This window comes from Convolutriloba macropyga, chromosome 13 (assembly GCF_964194025.1).
Source record: "Convolutriloba macropyga chromosome 13, txConMacr16.3, whole genome shotgun sequence".
Taxonomy (NCBI): Eukaryota; Metazoa; Xenacoelomorpha; order Acoela; family Convolutidae; genus Convolutriloba; species Convolutriloba macropyga.
In genome coordinates, this window is record NC_134480.1 from 21,647,994 (window position 1) to 21,662,333 (window position 14,340).

The following is a 14,340-nucleotide window of genomic DNA, read 5'->3' on the forward strand; positions in this document are numbered from 1 at the left end:
TTGACGATACCTTCACTTTTTATCGTTTCAATTTTTTTATCCTGGTCACTTCTACAGTTAGGAACACTTGTGCTCCCCAGATGAAAAAACAGGGTATCAGATCAAAACAAAAAGTCTTCAAAGTTGCCATTTTTTCACCCAACCGACTGTTTGCATTTCAATTTTCCGAGAAAAAAGGCCTCCAGAACAAAGTAACTAATCGGAAAAAAACTGTACCCAAAGAAGTCTTGCTTTTTGTACAATTTTTTTTACAAAACACATTACAACAGCTGGCGCGATCAACGAAATTTTTTAACCTATGTACGCTATATATCAAATTGAAGCGTAAAAGCTGCATATTCAAATTATGGTAAACTTGAGAGTAACAGAGGTTATTAAAATTAAATCCTAACCGCTTTTTTGTAGATAAACAGGATCTATTCTGTTTCGCCAGCTTAGTGACCAGAAGGCTTTTATGACCCCAGGCGCATGTGCTATTTTCTCACATAGTAACGTACTATATAACAAAATATAATTTATAACTTGGGGTCATAAAGAGCTGGGGGCGAAACAGAATAGATCCGATAAACACAACAGGTTAACGTCAGAAGAATTGCTCTCGGACGACCAGTTGGAGCTCAAACCTATTGCAGTCTGCTGCAATCGGGGGAGGGGACCAAATTCAATACCGGGGCTTCAAATGACGTAATCAAAGGTTATTAAATACCACTATAACAACTCACAAAATATATATATTGAAAGCTACGCCAATTTTGGCGCACATGTCATTTGACTTTTAGTGAATTAGCGGAGATTAGCTGATGATAATTGTGACGAGAGGGTGTAGGTAGGTGCAAATGAGTACGTAATTGGAGGGTTGTAGGTACGCGGGGATAGATATAGAGGGTAGATTGGTTTGGCGTGGTAGGCAAGTTGTCGGGAGCTACGTTGGTCTCTAGTTTTGATAGGTGAGAGACTTCTCAAAATGATCTTTTTAACTTGAATATTACCAGCAGTTCTCAATTACTCTACAATACAAACGAAGCTACTGTTAAAGTTCAATGTTCGAAAAAGTATTCGATGTTCAAAAGGTGTCTGGCATAATCAGAACGGCTTTCGGCCTAATTGAAAATTTTGTAAGCAAAGCGTATACTGAAAAAAATTGGCGTTGAGCTGTTGGATTACGGAAACCGGCAGTTGTCTCCTGCTCAGTGAAGTTTTCGTTGACGATTATCAACTGATGCCCCCGTCATTTCGTCTTTTTGATGAAAATATATTTTATGTGCTCTCAATCAGCAGCCATAATGGGTACTTTTCGGGAAATCCATTTATTTGACAGCCACATGGCATCACAAAACCATAGAATGAAACTTTGAAGTATTTTGATATTTTCATATTTTGATGTTTTCACATTCTGCCGTTTTGTACTCATCAAAACCACGTAAAATTTCCCAACTTAATTATTTGGAGGAGACTGTACAAGACGAGTAAATTATTTCGAAAAAGTTGAAAATAGCCGTCTTTTGTACTTCCGTTTAAGATTTCGAATCGGTCAAAAATTGACTGATGAAGCCAGGGAAGCACTAAGTTCCTAGTCCCTATAAAAATTTTGGTTGGATTAAAATTTTTGGGTCACATTGTTGTCAAGATCGTTGTCCAAATGTTAGTAGACAAAACTTTTAATTTATTATGCATACAAGTATTGCACAGCAAGCAAGTCACATAAATAGCCAAATTGTTGCCATTTATTAACAATAATCAAGTCTTTCAGTCACATGCAAAGTCAATTTATTGGCTTTGGTACAGACAAGTCAGGCATAGTAACAGATCAAGTGAATGTTTTGTTCAAATGGTTGTTAGATAGAGCGAGTTCAGTACTCTTCGCCTTCCTCCTCAGCCTCTCCTTCGACAGAATCAACTCCAACTTCCTCATAATCCTTTTCCAGAGCTGCCAGATCTTCCCTGGCTTCCGAGAACTCTCCCTCTTCCATGCCCTCTCCGACGTACCAGTGGACGAATGCCCGCTTTGCATACATCAGATCAAACTTGTGATCCAATCTTGCCCAAGCCTCTGCAATAGCTGTTGTGTTGCTCAACATGCACACGGCTCTCTGAACTTTGGCCAAATCGCCTCCAGGTACGACTGTGGGCGGCTGGTAGTTAATACCAACTTTGAACCCTGTAGGACACCAGTCTACAAATTGGATAGTTCTCTTAGTTTTGATGGTAGCAATCGCAGCATTAACATCTTTGGGAACGACATCTCCTCGGTAGAGTAAGCAACAGGCCATGTATTTACCATGCCTGGGATCGCACTTCACCATTTGGTTGGCAGGTTCAAAGCACGAATTCGTTATTTCCGATACAGTTAGTTGCTCGTGGTATGCCTTTTCCGCTGAGATCACAGGAGCGTAAGTAGCCAATGGAAAGTGGATTCGAGGATACGGAACCAAATTAGTTTGGAACTCAGTCAAGTCGACGTTCAAAGCACCGTCAAATCTAAGCGATGCCGTGATCGAGGACACTATTTGTCCAATTAAGCGGTTGAGGTTCGTATATGTAGGCCTTTCAATGTCCAAGTTCCTTCGACAAATATCGTAGATTGCCTCGTTATCGACCATGAAGGCACAGTCCGAATGCTCAAGAGTAGTATGGGTGGTCAATATTGAGTTGTATGGTTCGACCACTGCAGACGAAATCTGTGGAGCCGGGTAAACTGCAAATTCAAGCTTAGATTTCTTGCCATAGTCAACTGACAGCCTTTCCATCAGTAGGGATGTAAATCCAGATCCAGTTCCACCACCAAATGAATGGAAAACTAGGAATCCTTGTAGTCCAGTACACTGGTCTGCAAGCTTTCGAATCTTATCAAGGACGATATCAATCATCTCTTTACCAACAGTGTAGTGTCCTCGGGCGTAATTGTTTGCCGCATCCTCTTTTCCGGTCATCAGCTGCTCTGGATGGAACAACTGTCGGTAAGTACCAGTTCTCACTTCGTCAACCACTGTTGGCTCTAGATCCACAAACACCTACAAAAGATCAATTTTTTGTCTGTTCTTTTCGGTGCCTTAATGACTACTAAGCACTGCAATGTCAATAAAATAGCAGTCATAGTCAGAAATTAGCTGCCATAGCTTCATAAACCTATACTCTAAAATCCCCATGAACAAATGAGAAATGCTGTCGAAAATGCATGAACAAAGCATGAACAACGGATAGTCAACAGATCATATACCCTAGACATGCAAAAACACTACAAGACAAGCAAGAACTCAAGCCCCCGACTTGCAGGAAATCCAATTTCTCTGGAATATAGGTCAAAACATCCAACAAAACCTTGTGAATCAGTTCATACTTCGCGTCCTTCGCACTAATCATACCAAACCAATGAAATACTAAAAAGAGCCAACAAGCAGGGCATAAACAATGTTTTGGCAATGACAGGCGTCGGAAAAAAAACACGTATATTCACACAATTATACGAAACGTTAGAAAGCAAGTATTAGTTCCATCAATGAAGACAAAATTTGCTAAATGAAGGCAAGATTCCAAATTGAAAGTAATGCAAAATATGTCTCAGAACAACATTAGCCACAAACCTGAAACAAATTTAGTTCACCTGGCTAGATTAAAATCTTTTACGCAAACGTTTAACAAGCAGTTTTGGCTCTTCCTTTTCACAGCCAACTCAGATTGTCCGTTTGTAAGGGTGAATATCGGAATAAGGATAAATGGTGGGATACGCTAGATTGTGCATGCTCTTAACGTCTCTAATTTATTACCCAAAATTACCCCTTCATTCATTTATTCACTGATCTCAAACTGACGAGCTTTTTTTATAGGTCAAACTTTTCCTATTCACTCCGTCAAACATTCAGGGTTCATTTTATTCCCTTTAAATCCTCAGTAGTGGTGTTAGTAAAAAAAATCCAAAAGGAATACAGTAATAAAAAAGAAAAAACACCTCTAATATACAGCTCGAAATTCCACGCTTTTAGGCAGACTGTATTAGAATAGTTGATATAAGTCGATATCGTTTCCATCAAAATATACATGACCGCAGAAGAACTTTCAGGACAGTGGCAGCCTGTACACAATAAAGACAGCTTTGTCTATTTGGATGACCGCACATGCAACCGAAAAGGGGTAATTAATTTTTGATAAATCAATTAAATGCGACGTTGAAGATGCTGCTTTTAACACTCCGCTGTGTTTTTTGTCCCAGCCCGAAATTACATATTTGGTCCACTAGGAAAAACTTGGAGAGATTCTGAGATTTCCTTACCGAGCCAAGTTTCTGTTAGGCCTAGTAAGCGATTATTTAGAACCTGTAACTTTCAGGTTTCGTAATCAGGATTGCTCTATACAGGGGTTTTGCACCTTCCAAGGCATCAAGCTTGTACAATAGTCTGATTTGAGACCCCTATCAAGTAGCTTCGCATCAGACTCGATAAATGTGTTAAGTATTCTCCTTTTCAGGCAGACGATTAATCAAAAACTCGCTTCCTCAAAAGCCATTCTGTTCCCCTTTTACTTTCTTATTCGTTACAACAGCATTAAGAATACTTAATAGGATTTGGCAATGAGAGCTAAAATCTTCAGAATTTCAGTACCAATTTTAGCAGACGTTCTCATCTAAGGTCTTAGTCAACATATCTCCGGAAGGGAGGAGCTGATCACTATCACCGTTATCACAATTCCATTTGCAGTTTTCTTTGCTCCCAGACACATTCGACTGTTAAGATACACATGGACCGTGGAATCAAAGCTCACAATTCTCAAATCAGATTTCCAAATTATTGTTGTCTTTGATGTTTCGTTCGCAAGCTCTGCTTGTGCAGGGTTTCAACATGTGTCAATGTTTAAAGCAATCAATATGAAACCAGTTAACTAGCTTCGTTTTTCGATTCAGTGCTGAAACACGATTGTAAAATCTCGATTTTGTACACTACGAAAGAAACAGATTTAAGAAAGCTCTTGATTTTGAGCAGAATAACTCGATTGTCAAACATAATTAATTTAAAAGAATGTGGCGCGGCATTGATAACACTGTTACCGGAACCTATCACGGGATTCTATGATTTTGAGATAAGTTGAACACTTCGAGCTCTGGCATAACTTGAAAGTAGGAAAGAAACAGCCGAAATTAACCGCCGAATTATTTGGCTTCTACTGTACACATTCTGAAGACACTAGGAAGAGCTACGTTTGAGACCGTGATGGACAGCGTTACAATGAGAAAACGGTAGTGTTCGGGTGAGGATAGCTAGAACGTTCTTTGCCCCAGGTAAGGCTAGCTAGGATTTGCAATCCCCCCCTTAGTCCGAGATAGCACATCTTACTCTGAGGGGATTCCTCGAAGGCAGAAAATAGTCAAGTGAGACCTGACCGAAAAAGAACTTGGCCGACAAGGATATGACACTAGACGCAGCATTAAGGACTCGCCCCATATAAAATAGCAGTTGCCAGAAACGAGGATAAAGTCAATGAACCCCGCGTTTCTGCCATCTGATCATAATTTGATTTAGTTGACAGGTCAACTTCATTAATTTTAACATTGCAGACAAATTATAGAGCTCTGCTGGAAGCTGTGCTGATAGTAACAAAAACGATTATCCAAGTTGCTTGAAAGCAGCTGCAGCCAGGAACGCCGAACAAGAAAGGCTGATTGAAACGGCGGCTAGCCTACAAAATGCTGGTACTACGGAAATTCGTGACATTAAAATCTTGAAAACGTTCCCTTACATCTAGAAACCATACAGTCACCTAGATGAGTTTCATTGGCTCTTTTGAGTTTCTAGAGAAACCTAAAAAAATGACAACCAATTTTCAGAACTGAAAAATTGCAAGTTATCAAAAAATTGCCATAACTTGTGATATCAACAAATCCATGGCCGATAGAAATTTTTCAGTATTTTACTATCAAACCCTTAAGATTTCTGACCCCTGAGGCTGAAAACCTGAAAAAGGGCAATGTCAAAAAATTGCAAGTTTCGTTTAAAAATGCTAAAATTCCTTATGTCCTAAAATTCGTGATGTCGTTTAAAAATGCTAAATTCAAACCCTAGAGGAGGTTCCTTGGCTTTTAAGGCTTGAGAAACCTAAAAAAATGAGTAACATTTTCATAAAATAAAAAATTCCGAACTATTACCGAACCCTAAAAGAGGTAGGTTCCTTGACACCTAGGGCTGAAAAAAATTTTCGAAGCTTAAAAATTGTTAAAATCAGTATAAATTTGTTTGGATTACCAAAACATTTAGCTCTTTAAGAAGGTCATAAAAAGTACTCATGTCTTGCAAAAGACCTTTATCAACTTCAACTATCCTTGATTTTAGACTGGTCCAATGATGAAAAATGACGAACACGAAAAATTGCAACATTTTGGTTTGGGCTCAAAAACTACTAAAAATGACCATTTAACCTTAGTAGTAGTAGTAGTAGTAGGAGAGTCTTTAGGGTCGGAGCCCTCGGGTGTGGAACCCTTCAGTTTTCGTTTGGTACGAGTTTTTTCATTGGATTGCAGATTCCACAGTTGCATAGAAGTCTCCAAGTGCAGCTGTCGAGTTCGTTGTAGCTTCTGTGGAAATAGTTTTGGTACATCTCTGTCAGAAGTTTCTTCGTCATTGGCTTCTCCGTTGTCCTACTGATGATGTTGAATAGCTTTGCGGCTGTGAAGAAGAAGTTTTCGTCTGATTTATGTAGTCGGTGTTTGGGGAGTTCAAATTCCTGCTTTTGTCTTGTTTCGTTTTCTTTTCGCTTTGGCAGTTTGTCTTCGGGGACGTACTAATTGCCTTCTAGGATTGAGAGGAGAGGACATCGTGCATTTCCATGTACATGGAGAGTGGGAGTATTTTCAGTGTTTCGAGTCTTTGATGGTATTCGTCGTTTCCACCGCATATCCACTTTGCCTTTTGCTGGATCTTCTCGATTGATTTCATGTCAGTCTTCAAAGGGTACCAGACTTTGGAGGCGTAAGTGAGTACGGGCACTACATATCCTATGTAAGCGTTCAGTTTCGTTTCCATTGAGGTTCTGCTCGAAACATTTCGTTTGAGTGTGTAGAAGGCTTTCCACGCTTTGTTTGTTCTACGTTGGCAGTTTGTGCTCTAAGAGAGATTTCGAGACATTACGACTCCTGAGATCTTTTTGGGTGGCAACGGTTTCCAGACCTGCCTCGTCACTCTCGGCTAGATCCCCTCTGATGAGGACAGTTTTACTTTTGCTAAAGTTTAGGTCCATATGGTTTGCTTTGCTCCATTTCTGCATTTCCCCGAGAGTGGTCTCGCATTCGTGCTCACCGTGGGTAATTGCTTTGAAATCATCCGCGTATCCGAAGGCCGGGATGTCAGATTTCTTCGGGGAGATCGTCAATGTAGATGATGAACATCAGAGGCCCCAAAATTGATCCCTGAGATACTCCGCTGGTTACATTTCTGGTCTTTGATTTGCTTGTTCCAATTTTGACGCATTGTGTTCGGTTTGTGAGATAGCTTTCGAGTAGTTGGAGTAGCTTTCCTCCGAGGCCAATGTCCTCGAGCTTCTGGATGAGTCTTTTGTGCGCTACTTGGTCAAAGGCTTTTGTGAAGTCAACATAGAGTTCGAATGTCATTGCATTTTTTCGATTCAAGTTTCTGGTTTAGTTCGTCTGTTAAGAGGAGTTGAAGGACTGCTGATCGCTTCTTTCTGAAACCGTGTTGGGAGTCAGAGAGTTCTTTCTATCGGTGGGTAAAGCCGTTCGAAGATGACTTTCTCGAAGACTTTCGAAACGTTCTTCAGTAGACTTATTGGTCGATACTGTGATGTCTGCTTTGTCGTTTTCCTTGTAGATCGGGGTGATCTCACTTGTTTTCCAGCTCTCTGGGAATTTTCCTTTATTAAGGCAGGTTTGGAAGATGAGTTTGAGAGATTTTGCCAAAGCTGGGGCGTTTTTTAAGATTATATTTCCGATGTTGTCTGGGCCGCACGCTTTGTTTGCCTGGAGGCCCAACAGTTGTCTTTCGATTTCTTCTTCAGAAATTCTGAGGTAGTTGAGTCTCTGTTTTGGGTAGACTGAGGGTTCGTTGATTTTACCATCTTTGGTGAAAACGTCGAAGTCGTTGAGATTGCACTTTTCACTATCGGTTGTGGCTGTTTTCTTCGTTTCTTGTCCATTTTGCACAACATTGTAGTACATTTCATCAGGGAAGTGTTTTGATTTGCGTACGGATTTCAGGTATTTCTGTAGGTCAGACATTCGGCGGCTTTTGAAGAGTTTGTCTTCATAGACTGCCTGATCTGTCAGGATTTGCCCATTGAGGAGTTTTTCGCGTCGTTTTATCTTTATCAGGAGGTTGAGGGTCGGTGCTCTCGTATTTTCTTTTCATCGCTCCGAGGATCTTGAGTTCGTGTGATGTGGCAGAGGAAATCCATGGGGGCAGGTTTGCTCGGTGCTGGGTGACACGGGGGATTAGTATCTCAATTATCTTTTCGATCCATAGGTACCATTGGTCAACAAGTTCATCGACGTTGCTGAAGCAGTAGGGTGAAAAGGGATGGTCTCTGACGTGGCTGTTAAATTCTTTCCAGTCCACCTTGTGATATGCATGTTTCACTTTGGGGGCTGGTTTCGTAGCTGATATGTCGATGGAAATGGTTGTCCGGAATGCTTGATGGTCGGAGCATCTCTTTCCGTTGATTGAGTAATCCCGTGTTAGGTTTTTGTCGACTTCGGCAAGTTCAATGCTGTCAGGAGATTGGGTGAGGCATACATCCAGTGATTGATTTCGTTTGCAAGGCAGAATTTGCTGAAGTTGGTGGGTTTCAAAGTTGATGAGAAGCGAAAGTTCGTAGTCATCATCTGAGAGCATGCTGTTCCAATCAGCTCCAGGGAGGTTGAGATCGCCGCTGACAATTAAGGTGTAATTATCCCGTTGTTTCATCTGTTTTTCGATTTCTTCCAGGGTTTCGTGGATTTGACTGGCTGGTGCCCTGTAAGGGCTAGATTTAGGAGGGTTGTACATGCAGCAAATTACAAGTGATTCAGTTGGAGTTTGTAACGCAATCCATACACTTTCCGAGTGCGTTGTGTTTTTCAGTCTGTAGTGAGGACTGTCTTTCACCGCAATGAGAACTCCTCCGTGTTTTGAGTTATGGTTTTCGGCAGGTCGGTCAGTTCTGTGGATTGTGTATCCAGTAAGAAAGAGTGCATTGTCAAGTACATCGCTTGTTAACCAGGTTTCCGTGAGACAGAGTACATCGTAGTTCCTCTTTGCTATTTCATTGGCAAAAAATTGTCGCCTTTGGAAGTCAAGCAGACTTCGGACATTGAAACTGAGTTTTTGGAGTTTGCTTTTGTTTCGTAGTCAATTTTGTTCCGGAGTTGAGCTGCTGCCAGTAGTAGTGACATCAACGTCCATCCATTTGTTGTTTTCCTTTTTCTGCAGCTTCAGATAGCCAATTCGCAAGTCTTTTAGGGCTATTTTCTCTACATCTATGAGGTATCTGCGCTTGATCAACAGAGCATTTTCAAGCTTTTTCTCGTCCGGACTGAGTTCTCGGCTCACGGAAAATTGGTTTATCGTAGGTTGCAAGTTTGTGGGCGGACAGCAGGACAAGTCGCCGATGATGTTCACTGGAGAATTTTGGAAATATGGCTCTCGTTTTCTCATTTTCGTAGGTTCCAACGCGTTTTACATCATCCATTGGGCAGTCGATATCCATGTGGGCGAGGTTTTCCTTTACTTTCAGAACATCTTCATCATAACGCTCTCTGGCGGTTTTTCCGGAGGATTCGGGAATCCCTCGGAAGCGTACCTCATCGAATGTTGGCTTTTCTCGGATGATCGGCTGTGCTGGTTGACGCACGGCTGGTTTTGTCGGCTCGGGCGGAGGGGACTTGATTTCCGCTCGGATTTTGGATATCTCAAATTTGACTTCATCGAAGCTCTTTGCTATTTCCGCCACGTCTGGGGATTCTCTGCTGGATGCCAAGTTGTCTAGAACTCGGTCTCGTTGGTTGTTCTGCACACAGTCGTTACATATGAGCAAGACATTTTGTCGGATTTCCTGTAGTCCATATATGGCTTTTTCACTCATTCCACTGCATTTCGGGGTCAGGTGCATGGAGTCGCCACACGAGACACAGTTGAACACTGCACTTTTGTTACTGATGGGGAGGGAGAACGTTTTGCAGGTGCTTTCAGGTTTTGATCGAGTCATCTCGGTTGTTTTATAAACTAAGGACTTCCCGTTAGCTTCATCACATTAAGCACTTGAAGGACTACTGAACGCGGTAAGGGCCTCTAATGAAACTTAATACCCGCTGGGCGCTACCTGTTTATCCAGTTTTTAAGGACGAAAAATCGGTCAAGCGAAAAATCCCATAAAGACCAACGGGACTTATATAATTGCTACTTACTTCGTTTGAGAGCAATTAAATACAAAACTGGGGCACTGATCTAGATTTACACAAATCAGTGTTCAGGTTTCTGTTCGACAACTTTCAGAATTCAGTGGTCTTTCTCAAAATATGCCCGAAGGCCCCAATTCAATTATACAATTCTGTATACTTACAGCCCTTGGAACATGCTTGCCAGCTCCCGTCTCGCTGAAGAAAGTGTTGAAGGAGTCGTCTCCGCCACCAATGGTCTTGTCACTCGGCATCTGCCCATCAGGCTGAATTCCGTGCTCCAAGCAATACAATTCCCAACAAGCATTGCCCATCTGGACTCCGGCTTGTCCAACGTGGATAGAGATACACTCACGCATTGTTAAATCAACTTGACAGAATCGGATAGAAGTGAAAATGGAAGTCAAAGCGACTTGGAAGGCAGAAAAGACCTGAAAAAATTAATTTACATTGTAATCAAGTCACACCAAGCAACCATTCAAACACCAACTTTAAAACAGGAACGCATTGCTATTTAAAATTGCGTAGATACTCAACCCTCGATACTTCAGCTATTCAAATTACTATTCATTCTAAACATTACAAAATTTTGGAGAAATTACAAACCCAGCTAACAATCGCCGCTTGAAGGCCGCTTCAGCTAGTGTCCGGAATATTAGCCAAGAAAATTGGGGTCTTTCCCATAACGCCCCCATTATAGTAAAATTTTCATTATGGGGGGGCTATAGGCAGTCTGGCCACTATGCTCTCCAAAAAGTTCATGACAATTGCTTGCAGCTGACATAAATGGAATGTCAAAATATCTAACGGGAAATAAGCGCATAATACCAAGCCACGTCCATGCCTCAGAGGCCGATGGGACTTGATATAACGCTAAATTTTCCGAAAATATCATGCTATATTTTGTTTTTGCAAAAACAAGCTAAAAATCTGATTCGTTAAGGTTTTCTTGTGAGCTTTTATTCTATTGCGCTTATTTGTTGTTGTTCGGGATTTTCTTTACAGAAGGGATTTCTCCCGATCAAAACAGTTATAGAAAATTAGTCCATGTCTGCAGTGTTGACAGTCAACAGATCTGCCACGTGCAGACGTTTACTGGTTTGTACCGCATCATGATATCATTCCACATTTTCTTTTCGTCTATTCTTGACGGCACCGTGGCAGCTACCTGAAGCTTAATCACCATTGACAGGAAACCTTGGATCTATCCTCGTTCGTCCCTCCAGCCTAATGATAATTGTACGTCCCCACGTGCTATTGTTTACTTAGTGACGTGCAAGTACATAAATTGAAGTAACATGAAAATCCGAAGTTTTTACATTTCTTCCGAACAGTACAACAACACAGAATCTTTCTACAGGTCACTGAATTTAGCTTACGTTCTCTGTTCTAACTGCACCGTCTTCAGTCGGTAGCTTGATTAGTTAACGCCCCTCTAAATTTCAAGCCACTAATCAGGTGAGTGTAAAATTCCTAACAATCTCAACTATCACTCTGGTTTTCGAAAAACAAATAGAAATTTTCGCATTACAGAAAGACAATTCCACAACTCCTTCGATGCAATTAGCCAATCTGATTGGATGAGAATTCCTAACAAAATGAAATGTACCGGAGAATTTTCAAACTGGAAATGTACCGGACATTTGAATGATCCAATAACACTAGAAGAAATTACCGAGGAAGCTTCAAAATTAAAAGCTGGTAAAGCAGCGGGACCAGATGGAAAAACCAACACTAGTATTAAATTAGGTTTTCAGTCAATGCAAAGATACGTATTCCAATTAGTTAACCTCTGCTTTGCGGAGCACGATGTACCCCGAATTTGGAAGTTATCATATATTAAACCACTACAAAGGCAAAGGGAGCAAAACAGAACAAAGTTCCTACAGAGGCATTAGTCTGATATCTTGCATGTACAAATTGTTTACGGGTATCATTTACCACCGTTCGCGAATATGGGTCGAGCGAAATCAAATTTTACCATCAAGTCAATATGGTTTCAGACGCAAACTGTCCACAATCGACGCAGTTTCGCAATTGAAAAAAGCAATCAAGCATAACATCAGCTGCAATGGTAATTAATATGCCTGCTTCATTGACTACGAAAAAGCTTTCGATTTCGTAAATAGGCTGCTTACAAAACTGATAAAAATGGGGCTCCATGGGAACATGCTACACACAATACAATCAGTGCTAAGATGCAACTTCCAGGAGCTCCTTGATGGAGAATTCTTGTCAAATGAGATTGAATAGAAATCAGGAGTAGCACAAGGAGACAAACTCTCACCACTCAATGCTGCTTACAAAACTGATAAAAATGGGGCTCCATTGGAACATGCTACACACAATACAATCAGTGCTAAGATGCAACTTCCAGGAGCTCCTTGATGGAGAATTCTTGTCAAATGAGATTGAATAGAAATCAGGAGTAGCACAAGGAGACAAACTCTCACCACTCAATTAGTTTATTCAAAGCTGACTTATAATTTGAGTTGAAACGCAAGGCTCTAGATGGTATATTTTACGCTGATGACTTATTACTTGGGAGTCATAGCCAATGTCAACAAAGTTTGAATAATCTGAACACGTCTTAAAGCAGGAATTATTTGAAAATTAATGTAAACAAGACAAAATGCATAAAATTTAGAAGAGGTGGCTGTTTAGCTGTCGACGAAAAATTCTATATATCGAAAAAAGATGTTGAATTTACTAACTTCTTTTGCTTTCTAGGTGTAATTTTTTCAAGCACGTTATCTCCCATCTAAAGCATCTAATGAACAAAGCTTATCAGTCAGTAGCTTCAGTAAACCAAAAAATATAACAACAGAAGGTCAACTTCAACTCAGCACGACAACTCTTCAATTCATTTGTTTTTCCAGCCTCAACTTATGGACTAGAGACGTACGTCGATGAACTTTTTGAAATCGAAATAAAACAACATTACCGGAAAAAGGAAGCCATTCTTTGGAAAAGTTGGTGCGGAGTAAGCAAATACACCTCCACCACAACGCTTTTAAACATATTGATCTTTCATTCTATACATGGATTAACAGACTGCCCGCCAAAACACAGGAAAATAATTGTCAAGTTCTATGCCAATGGACTGCACAATAATTTTTTTTGTATGGAAGGTTGTTACCAATGGGAGAAAAACCTATCTGTGTGCAGATTTATCAACCGACCATATTCTTAATTGTAGTCACTTTTTAAACTTGACACCTTTACAAAAGTTCTATAAACTCTTAAACAATTAAGTTTAATGTTTATTTTCTGAATCTGTAAGTAATTTGGACAATTTTCCAGTGTGATCTGATGCTTAATTCAATCTTCTTCTTCTATTGGCTGAGAATTTAACAATCCTTTAAAAGCGTCGTTAATAAATTGAAATTATCAGTTCCGAAAGCACAAATGCCTGCGAATAAAGGTTGTCAAGTAACTGCAGAGGCAATGGCATGAACTGCAATGGCAAATACTATGCCTGATTCATTTCTAGGAAAAATCATTCGACTTCGTAAGTAGGAGCCTGCTGCTTACAAAGCTGATCCAGGGTAACATGCGGCATACATTACAATCAGTGATAAAACGCGATTTCTAGCAGATCCTTGAAGGAGAATTCCTATCAAACCAGATTGAACAGAAGACGAGTAACCCAAGAAGACAAACTCTCAACATTGTCATTGAAGCTGTCAGCAGCGTGAACCAAGCAGAGTTTGAACAACAAAGCGCTCAAAGAACCTGATTCTCCTGGGAACAAAGTCATAGAGCGAGAACACTGAATCATCTGACATTCGTCTTGTTTCCAAATTTGGAGAAACCCTGAAAATAAACATGAATTTTGAATGGCAAAGAATTGGCAAACAAAATACGGAACGCAAAATACAGCTGCTTCGAATAAAGTGTATAGTATACTCTCATAAAAACAAGTTAGTGTCAAAGGTTTACTCAAACTATAACCAGAAAACATACAAAGT

At 40.5% G+C, this 14,340-nt stretch overlaps 2 protein-coding genes across 2 annotated transcripts in view; one reads left to right on the top strand and one right to left on the bottom strand.

Annotated features, from left to right (window-relative positions):
• Positions 1–14,340, top strand: part of LOC142351790 (protein cornichon homolog 1-like) — a 460,935-nt gene that overhangs the window by 89,442 nt on the left and 357,153 nt on the right. The window lies entirely within an intron of this gene.
• LOC142351933 (tubulin alpha-1A chain-like) lies at positions 1,643–11,570 on the bottom strand. Its single transcript, XM_075404199.1, has 3 exons — positions 11,538–11,570; positions 10,534–10,800; positions 1,643–3,011 (listed from the first exon to the last, which is right to left on the bottom strand). Exons 1-3 carry the CDS (start codon positions 11,553–11,555, stop codon positions 1,851–1,853), a joined length of 1,446 nt encoding a protein of 481 aa, XP_075260314.1. The 5' UTR covers positions 11,556–11,570; the 3' UTR covers positions 1,643–1,850.

Coding starts and splice junctions, on each gene's coding strand:
- LOC142351933 (XM_075404199.1), bottom strand. Junction 3,012..10,533: donor GCAAGCATGTTCCAAGGGCT/GTAAGTATACAG, acceptor GATCTTTTGTAG/GTGTTTGTGGATCTAGAGCC.